Source organism: Lampetra planeri, chromosome 63 (genome assembly GCF_965212315.1).
Source record: "Lampetra planeri chromosome 63, kcLamPlan1.2.h2, whole genome shotgun sequence".
Classification (NCBI taxonomy): Eukaryota; Metazoa; Chordata; class Hyperoartia; order Petromyzontiformes; family Petromyzontidae; genus Lampetra; species Lampetra planeri.
In genome coordinates, this window is record NC_136169.1 from 3,132,134 (window position 1) to 3,147,426 (window position 15,293).

Sequence of the window (15,293 nt, forward strand, 5' to 3'; positions counted from 1 at the left end):
CCGGATTGGCCGCCACGCCGCGCGGGAAGGACCGCCGGTCCCCGGCTACGGTCACGGCCGGGGCGCCGTCACGCGGCTCTGGGAACGGCCCCCTGGCACCGGCATGCCGCTCATTCGCCACGGCCGCAGCCGCCTCGGAGATCGCGCCCCACCCGCCGTACGCCGACCGATCCCCGCGGCGCCCCTCCTCCTCCTCCTGCTGCTCGCACAGTCGTCTCCGAACCCCCGGCGAAGCCCGCGACCCCTCGTCCACGCCTCCGTGGGCGAGCGGCCCCGCCGACGGCTCCCCGACGCGGCCGCCCGCCCCGCGCTCGTGAAGGCCGCTGCCCACCCCCGACGGCCGGAGCGGCGCGCCCGGGTGCGGCACGTTGCCATCGTGCGCGCCAGGCACGCCGCCGAGAAATTGGCCTCTCTGCGTCGTGAGGTTCGGCGCGAACGGCGACTGCCCCGGCGCGACGAGGGCCTGACCGCCGATGCCACCGACGCCGAGCGGAGGACGCCACGAGCACGCCGGGGCGCACGAGACGGCCGCGGCAGCCGTCGCCGTGTAGGGGCTGGACCAACAGCGCCCGCCGGCTGACGCAGAACGCGCCCCAAATCCCACGGAGGCCGGAGCCACCACCGCCGCCTCCGCCGGGAGCCGGAGCACGGCGCCGGCATTGCCGACCGCCCGGGGCGGCGTCGGCGCGATTTCCACGGGGCCAGTGGCCACGAACTCCCTGGCGCTGGCAAAGCGGAAGTCGCTGGTGGCCGATCCGCACCATTCCCCTCTTCCTGCTCCGATGACGACCTCGTCACCTCGATGCTCTGCCGTCCACGGCTCGCTCTTCCCCGACCCGGCGCCCATGGCCTTGAAGGTTTGCGGCCGGTAAGGCGGCCGAGCGGCCGGCTCGGTGGCGGTGCCGACGGAGCTCCGAGCGTTCACCGCGGCGGCGGCCGCGGGCGGCACCGGGGCCCCCCTCCTGCGGGCGGCAACGGAGGCGGAGTCGGCCGGTCCACAGCCGCTCGTCCAAGCGGCGCCTCCGGCCGGCTCGCCCGGTTCACGGTCGGCTCCCCCGACCGCGTGGACGTCCTCGCCCTTGACGGGGTAACGTCCCGTGGGGCGGCTTGCGGTGAACGTGGCGTAGGGGGCGACGCCTCCAGCCGTTTTGGCGAAGGCCCCGGGCTGGCGAACGCCGCCGCCGCCGCGCCACGGCGGTCTGTCGTGTCCCGGTGACCCCTTTTTGCCGAGGGCGGCTGCCGAGTGTCGGACGGTGCTTCTGGAGCCGTGGGCGTGAGTGGCTGCGAAGGCTCTGCTGAAGTAACTGCTGGTGTTCCAGTCGTCATCGTCGTCGTCATCGTCGTCGTCGTCAGTGTCACCGATCTCAGAGATGGGTAGACACCTCCGGTAGCGGTATTCTCTCGGCTCCGGGCACCGAATTGTCTTCATCTCGTCATCGTCACGGTCACCGACCTCGCCGCCGTCGTCATCCGTGTTGTCTTCTCCGCTGCTCGACCGATCTTCCAGCTCGCGCGCCGGGCGCCGGGCTTGCCGCGCGCCGGCCGCCGCCGCTCCTCCTCCCACCGACTCGTCCGTCTCTTGGGCCCTCGGCGAGGACGGCTCCTCCAGCGCGGAGCGCGCGGCCGGCCTCCCCGCGTCGCGAACGAAGGCCGCGACCTCGCGCGCGCTCTCCTCCACCGCGGCCGCGATCGTTCCGTGGTCTCCATCGGCGGCGGCGGCGGTTCCGGCCACGGCGGCCGTCGCCGGGTCGAGCGCGGGGGCTGCGTTGACGTCGGACTCGCTGCACGGGCCCACGTCATCTGAGGCCGTGTCCTGGTCGCTGCTCCGGTCGCCGTGCAGCGCTGCTCCGGAGCCGAACCTCAACGCTCGCTCCACGGCCATCCTCTCCTCCCGCGAGCCTGTGCGTGTCGGGGATGGGGGGGGGGCAAGACGGGCGATGCCGCTCGTTCTAAGCGGTCATCTCTACAGCGCCGGGGCGATGCCGAGGCGTGCCAGACCTCACATCCCATTGCAGGATTAGCGTGGAAGCTAAATTTATAATAATGGGCACAGGACACCATCGCTAGATGCTCTGTCACCCGGGGGCAACGTGTCAATCGGAGAGTTCCTCCGCCCACTCACGACGCCAAGGCCCCCGCTGCTCCGACAATTCGGCTGCACGTGCAGTGTGGCACCTCCCTCTAGGACCGGGTGCCCAGGGCAACCGCCCCACCCCGCCCCACCCCACCCCACACCGCCCCACCCCAAACTGCCCCACCCCACACCGCCCCACCCCACACCGCCCCACCCCACACCGCCCCACCCCACCCCACACCGCCCCACCCCACCCCACACCGCCCAACCCCACCCCACCCCACACTGCCCCAGCCCCGCCCCACCCCACACCGCCCCACCCCACCCCACCTCACCCCAACCCACACTGCCCCAGCCCTGCCCCACCCCACACCGCCCCACCCCACCCCAAACTGCCCCACCCCACCCCATACCACCCTGCCCCAGCCCTGCCCCACACCGCCCCACCCCACCCTGCCCCAGCCCTGCCCCACCCCACCCCGCCCCACCCCACCCCACCCCACCCCACCCTGCCCCACCCCACCCTGCCCCAGCCCCGCCCTTGCCAAGGCGCTGGCCTTACCCTCGGGGAACTTGTAGAGGTGAGTGATGTCCTCGCGGCTGGCGCTGCCCACCGCCTTGGTGCTGATGAACTGGCCGATGCTGTCGCTCTCCACGTTCACCTTGCGGAGGACACCGTCAGTCCCGCGCTGCCAGAAGATGCGGTCGCTGTTCACCTGCGAGCGCGTTCATCAGCAGACACCGAAGAGGGGGGGGGGAGGGGGGGGTGAGCCAGTCCATTAAGATAGCCTCTGTTCATTGCGTTAACGATAACACTGGTCAACAAAAAAAAAAATTCTGGCCTGGACTTTTGCAGCTGTTCTAGACTAATTTCAGGGTGTTGATCCAAATCTGATCAAAGATTTGCTCTATCGCAACTCATTTTTATGCTTTCGGCATACCCCATTTTCATTGATTTTACCCGAAATTAACTCCTCTGTCACTTATGATTGCAAGTTGTTGCGAGTCAGTGACTGCTTTAGTGTTAAAATATGGTGCTGTATTTTTAGGATAGTGTGTTTATAATATCATTTTATGTAGATATCAACATTTATTAAATATTTCTCTTCTGCAGTTTTTTTTTTAAATGCTAAATTTGATATCTCAAAAACCTGATGTGATAGACAAAAAATGATGCCAGATTTGGAATCAGCACCCCAAAATTACATTAAACCCGTTGGAATACCTTATGCCAGAAAAAGTGTGTTGACCAGTGTATAATCGGTTTGATGTGCAGTATTCCGTCGCTATTCGCGAACTTGCTATCGGATATTTAGGCTATCCGCTGATCGCATCTGAAACCCCCCTACACGACTGCTGCATCGAGAGAAAGAGCGATAAAGCGATGAGAGATAAATTGATGAGAGATAAAGTGACGAGAGATAAAGTGACGAGAGATAAAGTGATGAGAGATAAAGCGACGAGAGATAAAGTGACGAGAGATAAAGTGATGAGGGATAAAGTGATGAGACATAAAGTGAAGAGAGATAAAGTGATGAGGGATAAAGTGATGAGAGATAAAGTGATGAGAGATAAAGTGATGAGAGATAAAGTGATGAGAGATAAAGTGATGAGAGATAAAGTGAAGAGAGATAAAGTGATGAGAGATAAAGCGATGAGAGATAAAGTGAAGAGAGATAAAGTGATGAGAGATAAAGTGATGAGAGATACAGTGATGAGAGATAAAGTGATGAGAGATAAAGTGATGAGATAAAACCGGTGACCAGGCTGAGACCATCACCTCACTGCACCCAGTTTAATCAATCACATGGGTGACTGAAACCCGGAACACCACGTCCAGCACCTCTCTCGCCACACCTGTGGCATCACCGCTCGTCACGCTCCGACCTACAGCAGCCTTAACAGCGACGAGGTGAAGGAGGAGGACATCTTGTGGCCGTACCTCTGCGAAAACGAACTTGGTGTCGTACGGTAGATGGACATGGCCCATCTTGACGGCCTTGAGCGAGGCTGGGCCACAGCGATAGACTCCTGGGTGGGACAAAGCGAAACTGTTAAGCTAAGCAACATATGTACATATTTTAACCGGGTAAGGCCAACTGAGACCTGGTCATCACAAACGATAGCTCGACTATCGTGGCTTATCATCGTCGCGTGGAAAAGCATTGCAGCCAGATGCTCTTAAACACGCGGTGATGTTGACACGAAATGTGGAGTGAAAACAAAAACCTCAGGACCCGGAGAAGAATCCACGCGACCACGGAGAGAGAGAGAGTGAGAAACACGAAAACTCAAAATTTACAGCAGGCGTCAGAGTCGGGATCGAACCCACGACCTTCTATAGACCGGGCAAGGTAGTTAACATCTCCTAGCCCCCGTGATGATGATGCGATAGAGAGACTCAGACTCCAAATATACAGCAAGGGTCAAGGTCGGGATCGAACCCACGACCTCCTGTATACCGGGCGAAGTAGTTAACATCTCGCCACCATGACTAATTAACAATAACGACCCTGAACACTCGGATTTATCCTGCGAACGTCACGTAACGCCTCGTCCCGTAGCTGGCATCAATTAATTTTTAGCCTAGGGGACCCCCCCCCCCCACGGTGGCAGCTGCCCTTGTGTGACCCGTGGGCTCCCCCCACCTTCGCTGCGCTGCTGCGGGGTGGCGTCCACCGCCTGCCAGCCCCCGTAGCCCCGGGGCAGATCCGGGCGCTGGAGCCAACAGTCGCTCCAGCTGTGGAAATTCCTGCGGAGGGGGGTGGGTGTTAAATGTGTAGTGGGTTTGTATGGAGCTAGACCACACAGCAATCATCAACCCCTCAACTGGCAGACTAATGCCCTCCTGCAGGTCACGTGTTGAGTCGCCTTGCGCCGCACAGGGGCGGCTGGCACTGGGGGTGCCCTATGACCGATCACATGGGAATGGGCGGCGCTTACCACACGGAGTCCTTGGTGAGCTTCTCGATGGCCTCCATGTTCTCGTCGACGATGATGTCCGTCGTCATGTTGCCGTCCGTGTCGTGCGCCGACGCGTAGTTCGTGACCGTCCGGGCCGGGATCCCCAGGCAGCGGAGCACTGGCGCGCAGGGTGGGGTTGGTGGTGAGGGTGGTGATGGTGACGATGGTGATAGTGGTGGTGGAGGTAGTGACCACCACTTCTGGTGACCTCAGCATAGGCACGCGCATGTGCCAGGGTGGGGTTGGTGGTGAGGGTGATGATGGTGACGATGGTGACGATGGTGACAATGGTGGTGGTGGCGGTAGTGACCACCGCTTCTGGTGACCTCAGCATAGGCGGTGCTTCATGGAGATACGAATGGTGGTCACGGTGGTGGCGATGTTGGTGGTGACGGCGGAGACGCTGGTGGTGGTGGTGACATATTCTTAGGTTTTTTTCGGTAAAGTCACGTAGGTAAAAAATTAAAATGAATAAAAGTAAAATTAAAAATAAAATACCACCATGACCACCATCGTATGTATGGTGGTGGTGACGTTGGTAATGGCGGCGGTGCCGGCGGTCGACAGTGGTGATGTCGGTGACGGAGTTGGTGGTGTGACGGTGACCTCACCGGCGGTGGTGGTGCCGGAGAACACCCAGCACTGCGCGTAGGACACCGGTCTGCGCTTGCGCTTGAAGCGTCGCAGAATTTCCACGCTGCCGCTCCAGGCGTCGGGGCAGGCGCCGCCTGAGTAGTCGTTCTTCTCCGACCACTTCCCCACGAGGACGCCGTTCTCGTCGTTCGCGTTCACCTGCACGGCGACACGATCGTCGCATTCGCTCGCGACCAGCGCATGCCTCACCGCCAACAGCAATGGCTAGACGTGACTCCGCCCACTGCTCGGGTTAGCCCCGCCCATTGCCCAGGTAGCCCCGCCCATTGCCCAGGTAGCCCCGCCCATTGCCCAGGTAGCCTCACCCATTGCCGGGTAGCCCCACTCATTGCCCAGGTAGCCCCGCCCATTGCCCAGGTAGCCCCGCCCACTGCCCAGGTAGCTCCGCCCACTGCTTAGGTAGCCCCGCCCACTACTCGGATAGCCCCGCCCATTGCTCAGGTAGCCCCGCCCATTGCTCAGGTAGCCTCACCCATTGCCCAGGTAGCCTCATATTCTTAGGTTTTTTCGGTAAAGTGACGTAGGTAAAAAAAATTAAAATTAATAAAAGTAAAATAAAAAAATATTTTATTTAATTTTTTATTTTACTTTTATTAATTTTTATTTTTTTCACCCACGTGACTTTACCGAAAAAACCCTAAGAACATGAATCCTTGCAGTCACGAAAGCTTCAAATCTAGAATCAAGTAATTCTCGATTTGAAGCTTTCGTGACTGCAAGGATTCATACTCTTAGTTCTTTCTTTTTACCTAGGTGACTTTACCGAAAGAACTAGAATCAAGTAGCCCGCCCACCACTCGGGTAAGCCCGCCCAAAGCTCAGGTAACTGGACACACGCCGGGGAGACGCGTGTTGGTAGTGGGGGGGGGGGTCGGGTTTGGTGGTCACTGCTGTGGTCACCGTGGCCGCAATGGTCCGGACCACGGAGATTGGGTCTCCGCGCTCCGCATAGGGGCAGCCGCCGCGGTCCAAAACGAAGAGGCACGCGTCCAGCACGCCGCTTTCGAACTGCATCACCGCGACAGAGGTCAACACAAAGGTTACCACCGCGACAGAGGTCAACGCAAAGGTCACCGCCGCACGTGCTGATGGGGCAAGTGTTGTTCGCGAGCGGCTCGGAATGTGTGTGCCGTTCAAGTTCAAGTTTCATTGATTAGGTGTAGCCCTGTGAGCCATTCGGCTGTTAAATCGGGTGCAACCGCAACAAACAAAAACTAAAACATGAACAAGAAAACATCTTATAGTGACTGAGTGCAAACTGAAATCCAAGAAAAGACAGCAAAATATTGCAGAAAAAGCACCGTACACCAACGCTGTGTGCAAAAATCCCAGTGGGATGCAAGTCAAACAACAACAACCACAAGACAACTTAGATTAAGGCCATCAGTCTAAAATTCTGTACTACAACAACACAAACATGGCCAAACCAAAAAACTGTTCGAAAATCACCAAAATAAAGCCATAAAAGCAATGAAACAGTGCAGGTCATAGGAACTGTGACCGAATTTTCACAATAAACGACGTGAACAACATGTACCACCAAAACTCTGCAGCCATATCCGTGATGGCCGTGACGGCAAACCCATGATGGGGGGGGGGGGGGGTGTGGACAGCACCATGCCCGGCCGCCTTTGTCTTCCCCGTGAAGGTGCTAACTTAAGGCTGATTGTATCTACGGGAGGACCACGACCGGTGCATATATTCCACACTGATGTTGGCCGTGAGTGGGGATCCGAACTCGTGTCGCCGGGTTCGTAGCGCAGCGCGCTAACAATTTCGGTGCTTGCTCACAGCACTTGCCCCAATAGTCTGCTAAGGCTACACGGGGGATCTTGTTCTGTCGGGAGCGGCAGTGCAGCGGTTAGCGCGCTGCCCTATGAACCATACGACCCGAGATCGATTCCCGCTCATGGCCAACAACAGCGACGATTATCCGAACCGGTTCCTGGGCCTCCCATTGGAGGCTTTTGTCACTTGTGATGCAAAAGCGGTCGCGGTGACGAGACATTCGGGGTACCCATGTGGCGAGATGTTATCTCCCTCGCCAGGAGGTTGTGGTTTCGATCTCGACCCCGACGCCTGCTGCTGTTTTGGAGTCTGCGTCTCTCTCTCTCTCTCCACGTGGTCGCGTGGATTTGTCTCCGGTCCCCCCCCCCCCCCCACATTTAGAATCAACGTCACGACGCGTTTGAAGTATTTGGCTCCGATAAATGTCCACGTGATGGTGAGCCAGGTCGATTTAAAAAAAAAAGAGCTACATTGCTCAGTGGGCCTTACCTGGCAGACAGACCTGTTCTCCACCTGAGGAAGGCTGCTTGCGTTGTGGCCGAAACGTCGTGAGAATTATTTTATAATATTTTTATTTTTTATTATTTTATTATTTCCATTCTACGTGACTTTACCGAAAGAGCCAAGAAGATGAATCCCTGCAAGTCACGAAAGCTTTAAATCGAAATTTAACAAAGCATAGTTGAGGTCAACCACCTCTACTCGCTGACAGCACTTGCCCCAAAAGCCGGGTAAGGCTATACGGGTGATCTTTTGTCTATATTTGTTACCAGTAACTTGACCCCCCGCCCCCTCTCCCCCCGTCCCACCCACAGCCCCCACAGCCATCACCTGGCCATAGAACCAGGAGCGAGTGCAGATCTCGCTTGCAGAGCCGTGGAAGATGACACCGCTGTCGTTCAGCACGTACTCGTCTCTTTGCTCCTCGCTGGGCAGATACACTGAGTCACCTACACGCTCGCAGCAGCAGATACAGCAGCAGATACAGCAGCAGATACAGCAGCAGATGCAGCAGCAGATACAGCAGCAGATACAGCAGCAGATACAGCAGCAGATACAGCAGCAGATACAGCAGCAGATACAGCAGCAGATACAGCAAATGATACAGCAGCAGATTATACAGCAGATGATACAGCAGCAGATGATACAGTAGCAGATACAGCAGGTGATACAGCAGCAGATACAGCAGCAGATACAGCAGCAGATACAGCAGCAGATACAGCAGCAGATACAGCAGCAGATGATACAGCAGGTGATACAGCAGTTGATACAGCAGGTGATACAGCAGCAGACGCAGCAGCAGATACAGCAGCAGGTGATACAGCAGATGATGCAGCAGATGATACAGCAGCAGATACAGCAGCAGATGATACAGCAGATGATGCAGCAGATGATACAGCAGCAGATACAGCAGCAGGTGATACAGCAGATGATACAGCAGATGATACAGCAGATGATACAGCAGATGATACAGCAGCAGATGATACAGCAGATGATACAGCAGATGATACAGCAAATGATGCAGCAGATGACGCAGCAGATGATGCAGCAGATGATACAGCAGGTGATACAGCAGCAGATGCAGCAGCAGATACAGCAGATGATGCAGCAGATACAGCAGCAGATACAGCAGATGATGCAGCAGATGATACAGCAGGTGATACAGCAGATGATGCAGCAGATACAGCAGCAGATACAGCAGCAGATACAGCAGATGATGCAGCAGATGATACAGCAGCAGATACAGCGACACGAGATGTTTCAGTTTTCAGTCACATTTATTAGGTACGAGGGGGTGGGTGGCCAGCACCACGCCCGGTCGCCTTTGCCTCCCCAGTGGCGATGTTCACACGCCGCACCAGTTACTCGTTTGAGGCTGAGTCGACCTAGGGGAGGGCTCAGGACCGGTTCAAATAATCGTCACCGGTGTTGGCCGTGAGCGGGAATCGAACTCGGGTCACCGGGTTCGTAGCGCAGCGCAGCGCTAACCGCTACACTACCGCTCCCCCAACACACACACACGTGTGCGTCCATAGGTACACACACACACGCGCTTGCCGCAGACACACACAGCATTCAGGGTGCGTACGGCAGTCAACGACATCAGCAGGCACACTGCGTTACGCTTCCGCATGCGGGTGACATGACAGTTGTGACGTCACAGCCCACTTGCCGTGCAAAATATATGCATTAAGGGGGCAACACTCGATCCCCGTACAGATGGAACAGATGGATATTAGATAGCGACTTCTGCTGGCGAGCCAGGGGTACGGCTCCCTTCTCCACGCCCGTGACAAGATGAGTTTCACGGCAGCATCTCCGAGCGTGGTCCACCAACCCCTACTGCTGCCTCCGCAGGGCTGGGTTGCAGGCAGCCACTGCCTAACGAACGAACCCTGATCATGACCTGTGGCATCTAACTCTCACCGCTAAACACTAACCAAAACCCTAACCCATAGCTTTGACCCGCTGAACCCTAACCAAAACCCTAACCCCTAGCTCTCACTGCTAAACCCTAACCCCTAGCTCTAACCGCTAAACCCTAACCAAAACTCTAACTCTCACCGCTAAACCCTAACCAACACCCTAACCCCTAGCTCTAACCGCTAAACCCTAACCAAAACTCTAACTCTCACCGCTAAACCCTAACCAACACCCTAACCCCGAGCTCTCACTGCTAAACCCTAACCAAAACCCTAACCCCTAGCTCTCAACGCTGAACCCTAACCAAAACCCTAACCCCTTACTCTGATCGCTAAACCCTAACCAACACCCTACCCCTATCTCTGACCGCTAAACTCTAACCAACACCCTAACTCCTAACTCTCACCGCTAAACTCTAACCAACACCCTAACCCCTAACTCTCACCACTAAACCCTAACCAACACCCTAACCCCTAACTCTCACCGCTAAACTCTAACCAACACCCTAACCCCTAACTCTCACCACTAAACCCTAACCAACACCCTAACCCCTAACTCTCACCGCTAAACCCTAACCAAAACCCTAACCCCTAACTCTCACCACTAAACCCTAACCAACACCCTAACCCCTAACTCTCACCGCTAAACTCTAACCAACACCCTAACCCCTAACTCTCACCACTAAACCCTAACCAACACCCTAACCCCTAACTCTCACCGCTAAACCCTAACCAAAACCCTAACCCCTAACTCTGACTGCTAAACCCTAACCAACACCCTAACCCCTAACTCTCAACGCTAAACCCTAACCAAAACCCTAACCCATAGCTCTGACTGCTAAACCCTAACCAACACCCTAACCCCTAGCTCTCACTGCTAAACCCTAACCAAAACCCTAACCCCTAACTCTCACTGCTAAACCCTAACCAAAACCCAACCCCTATCTCTGACCGCTAAACCCTAATAAAAACCCTAACCCCTAACTCTCACTGCTAAACCCTAACCAAAACCCTAACCCCTAACTCTCACCGCTAAACCCTAACTCGTGAAACTAACCCTAAAGCAGGAGTCGGGAAAACCAAAACAATAACACGAAGAGCCATTTGTGTCGAATTCGGCGAAATTAAAACCAAAGTAGTATTTCAAGAGCCGCAATGCACTGTGGTGACTGCGAGGATGTGAATGTCCAACTGCTTTCGTAACCGCACGTAGCCAACCCGTGACAATTGGAGGTGCGGGGAAAGGACGACACAACCAAGCACAAACAATCTATGTATTATGTGTGAGTCTCTGTGTGAGTCTATGGGTCTCTGTGTGCGTCTATGTGTAGCTGTGAGTCTATGGGTTTTTGTGTGAGTCAATGGGTTTCTAGGTGAGTCTCTGCATCTCTCTGTGAGTCTATGGATTCATTTTTGAGTTTATGAGGCTCTGTGTGAGTCTGTGTGTCTCTGTGCGAGTCTCTGCACGAGTTTGTGGCTATCCGAGTGAGTATATATGTCTCTTCGTGAATCTAAGTATTATGTGTGAGTCTCTGTGTGAGTCTATGGGTCTCTGTACGCGTCTATATGTAGCTGTGTGAGTCTATGGGTCTTTGTGTGAGTCTATGGGTTTCTAGGCGAGACTCTGAATCTCTCTGTGAGTCTATAGATTCATTTGTGAGTTTATGAGGCTCTGTGTGAGTGTACGGGTCTCTTTGTGATTCTATGGACCTTTGTGTGAGTCTATGGGTCTCTGTGTGAGTCTCTGCACCTCTGCACGAGTTTGTGGCTATCCGAGTGAGTCTATAAGTCTCTTCGTGAATCTACGTATTATGTGTGAGTCTCTGAGTCTCTGCGCGAGTCCTCCGCGCGATGAGTTGAGCGCACGCGCGCGTGCTCAACTTCCTCCCCACCGCACTAAGCCACAACGCGCGCGCTCTCACCCTTGCACCAGGGGTTGAAGAGCAGGTAGACGGGCGTCTTGCGGGACTTGTACTTCCCTCCGGGCGAGTCGGTGAGCACGTAGCAGCGGTACAGCCCCACGGGAGCGTCCGGTGTCGCGGACGCCACCACGGTCACGTCACTCCCGCATGACTCGGTGACCCGGGCGGTCCAGGAGCCGCCGGTGACCGCGCCGTTCTCCGCGTCTTGGAGGTCCAGACGCAGGAGGGCGCGCGTGCCGTCTTCTAGGCACGGGTGGGAACCTGGGCGAGGTGGCGGGGGGTAGCGGAGATGGTTTTTTTGGGGGGGGGGGATTTTGTTTGAGCTGCCGCCGCCGCCGCCTCATCTCGCGCAATCGGACGAGCAGCTACGGCGCTGAGCGCTCCTGGACGCGGTTGTCTACCGTAAGATTGTAGCCGCTGCTCTACATCAGCCGTGCAGGCGAAGACGTCGATTGACCGTCGCTTCCACGTGTCCACGTCTCATCCTCTTCGTTCGCAAACGTATCTCTGTCTCTCCTTCTCCTTGCGCACAATCCCTGCTTTTTCGGTCTCCCTCCCTCCTTGCACCTCTCCACTGGGATCAACTTCAGCTGTGCATTGAGCAGCACTGCAACATAGACTCAAAACGTGCCCGTAGAATCAACACTGTCCATAGACTCAACACTGCCCATAAACTCAGCACTGCACCATAGACTCAACACCGCCCATAGAATCAACACTGCCCATAGACTCAACACTGCCCATAGACTCAGCATTGCACCATAGACTCACCACTGCCTATAGACTCAAGACTACCTATAGACTCAACACTGCCCATAGACTCAACACTGCACTACAGACTCAACACCGCCTATAGACTCAACACTGCACATAGACTCAACACCACCCATAGACTCAGCACTGCACCATAGACTCAACACTGCCTATAGACTCAACACTGCACATAGACTCAACACCACCCATAGACTCAGCACTGCACCATAGACTCAACACCGCCTATAGACTCAAGACTGCCTATAGACTCAACACCACCCATAGACTCAGCACTGCACCATAGACTCAACACTGCCTATAGACTCAATACTGCCTATAGACTCAACACCGCCCATAGACTCAGCACTGCACCATAGACTCAACACCACCTAAAGACTCAAGACTACCTATAGACTCAACACTACCCATCGACTCAGCACTGTCTATAGATTAGAAGTTTGCGTTATCCGCACAAAGCGAACCCGCATAGGGCGGGTGATCTGTTGTCGGCAAATTGACGATAACACTCGGAGGGAGGAGGGAGGAGGAGGGGAGGAGAGATGGCGAAACAAAAACAAAATCCGCAGTGGCTCAAACAATCCCGCAATTAGTTGACGTGGGAGAGACCCAATTAAATTCCGCCTAGTGAACGCGCGCGCGCGTGTGTGTGTCTGTGTGTGGGAGAGAGAGAGAGGGGCGTTTGCTAAGGTCGCTAATGGCCTGAGAGCGGGCGCGGGCTTAATGCGATGGCGTAATTGGGAAGGGGTAAAATAAAGAAAAACTTGTGTGGGTGGGGACCGTGCCCTGACGCAGCTGTGGAGCACATCGTGGGTACATCTGCCGGTCGCCTATAAACCACGAGCTATTTTCTCATTACATGTATGTGACCAGGTGTAATGCCCCACTGAGACGCGATGTAGCTCCTGGCTTTCACACGCGATCACGGGCAGAGAACGAGAGAGACATGCGGTGGTGGTGGTGGTGGTGGGGGGGGGTGGTGGTGGTGGTGGTGGTGGTGGGGGCGGTGGTGGGGGCGGTGGTGGGGGCGGTGGTGGGGGTGGGGATGGTGAGGGTGGTAGGAGTGGTGGTGGTAGGAGTGGTGGTGGTAGGAGTGGTGGTGGTAGGAGTGGTGGTGGTAGGAGTGGTGGTGGTAGGAGTGGTGGTGGTAGGAGTGGTGGTGGTAGGAGTGGTGGTGGTAGGAGTGGTGGTGGTAGGAGTGGTGGTGGTAGGAGTGGTGGTGGTAGGAGTGGTGGTGGTGGTTAGGGTGGTGGGGGTAGTGGTAGTGGTGGTAGTGGTGGTTGCTGGTGGGTTTGACGACAACATTAACATTCATGCAATCTCACCCAGTAGGGTAGCTGGGGGAGTGTGTCTCACCGTAGTCGAACACGAGTGCCAGGGCGTGCTTCTCTGCCTCGTAGGCCTTGTTGAATTGCAGGTGCAGGCGGAAGTGCTGCCCGCGACGCAGCACCGCCTCGTCGCACGCGAAGCGCCCGGTGCGGTGCCCCGCGCGGTTCTCGTCGCTGCGACGGCTCAGCAGGTTGAGGGAGCGAAGTTTGAGGCGTCCTGCACCGCGGGGGGAGGGGGAGGTTAGCGGGGGGGGGGGGGGTAGAATGGGTGAACGGGTGGGCGGGTGAACGGATGAGCGGGTGAGTGAGTGAACGGGTGAGCGGGTGGGTGGGTGGGTGGATGGATGGGTGAGTGAGTGGGTGGGTGGATGAGTGGGTGGGTGAGTGGGTGGATGGGTCGGTGAGTGGGTGGGTGGGTCGGTGGGTGAGTGGGTGGGTCGGTGGGTGAGTTGGTGGGTGGGTGATGGGTGGGTGAGTGGGTGGGTGGGTGAGTTGAGTGGGTGGGTGGGTGAGTGGGTGAGTGGGTGGGTGATGGGTGGGTGGGTGAGTGGGTGGGTGGGTGGGTGAGTTGAGTGGGTGGGTGGGTGAGTTGGGTGTGTGGGTGGGTGAGTTGAGTGGGTGGGTGGGTGAGTTGGGTGGGTGGGTGATGGGTGGGTGGGTGAGTGGGTGGGTGGGTGAGTTGAGTGGGTGGGTGGGTGAGTTGGGTGGGTGGGTGAGTTGAGTGGGTGGGTGGGTGGGTGGGTGAGTGGGTGGGTGGGTTAACAGATGAGCGGGTGGGCGGATGAGCGGATGAACGGGTGAGCGGGTGAGCGGGTCGATTGATGAACAATGAAATAGGCTTTGCCATCTCCGGCAATGATGATGATGATGAGAGTGCAGGAGGCGTTCGGATGTTCAAACACCAAATAGACACACCCATGGCAGGCCATCATCAAGTCTGCATTGGCCACATATACGTGTGGTAAAACATGCACACAGACATGCTTCGATGATAAAGGCATGCATTGTCTTTGACACTAATGTATGATGCCGAACTTCTTTCGCACCGCACGTAGCCAACCATGCGAATTCGGAGGAGCGGGAGAAGGACAGCAAACTAAACACGAAAAAAAGCAGTTCGAAAATAAATTAGTTTGTCAACCTCGATGATGATGATACTGGTAGGAACCACCTGGTTCCACCAGCCCACATGGGATTATTGTGTCCGTCCGTCCGTCCGTCGTGCATCCAAAAATGGAAGGGGTGGGGCTGGGTGGAGAGGGGAGGGTGGGGAGGGGCCGGGTGGGGAGGGGCTGGGTGGGGAGGGGCTGGGTGGGGGGTGGGAGGGGTGGGGCTGGGTGGGGAGGGGCTGGTCACCCGTGGTGCCCTT

The 15,293-nt window shown here is 56.5% G+C and overlaps 1 protein-coding gene across 1 annotated transcript; it reads right to left on the reverse strand.

Annotated features, from left to right (window-relative positions):
* Positions 1-51: 51 nt before the first annotated feature.
* On the reverse strand, positions 52-14,843 carry LOC144736808 (uncharacterized). Its single transcript, XM_078619451.1, has 12 exons — positions 14,840-14,843; positions 13,953-14,141; positions 11,826-12,086; positions 8,312-8,430; positions 6,593-6,700; positions 5,650-5,830; positions 5,018-5,156; positions 4,723-4,826; positions 4,017-4,105; positions 2,637-2,790; positions 168-1,899; positions 52-133 (listed from the first exon to the last, which is right to left on the reverse strand). Exons 1-12 carry the CDS (start codon positions 14,841-14,843, stop codon positions 52-54), a joined length of 3,162 nt encoding a protein of 1,053 aa, XP_078475577.1.
* Positions 14,844-15,293: the final 450 nt, after the last annotated feature.

Coding starts and splice junctions, on each gene's coding strand:
- LOC144736808 (XM_078619451.1), bottom strand. Junction 5,157..5,649: donor CTCCGGCACCACCACCGCCG/GTGAGGTCACCG, acceptor CCTGCGCGCCAG/TGCTCCGCTGCCTGGGGATC. Junction 134..167: donor GAGGGGCGCCGCGGGGATCG/GTCGGCGTACGG, acceptor GCGATCTCCGAG/GCGGCTGCGGCCGTGGCGAA.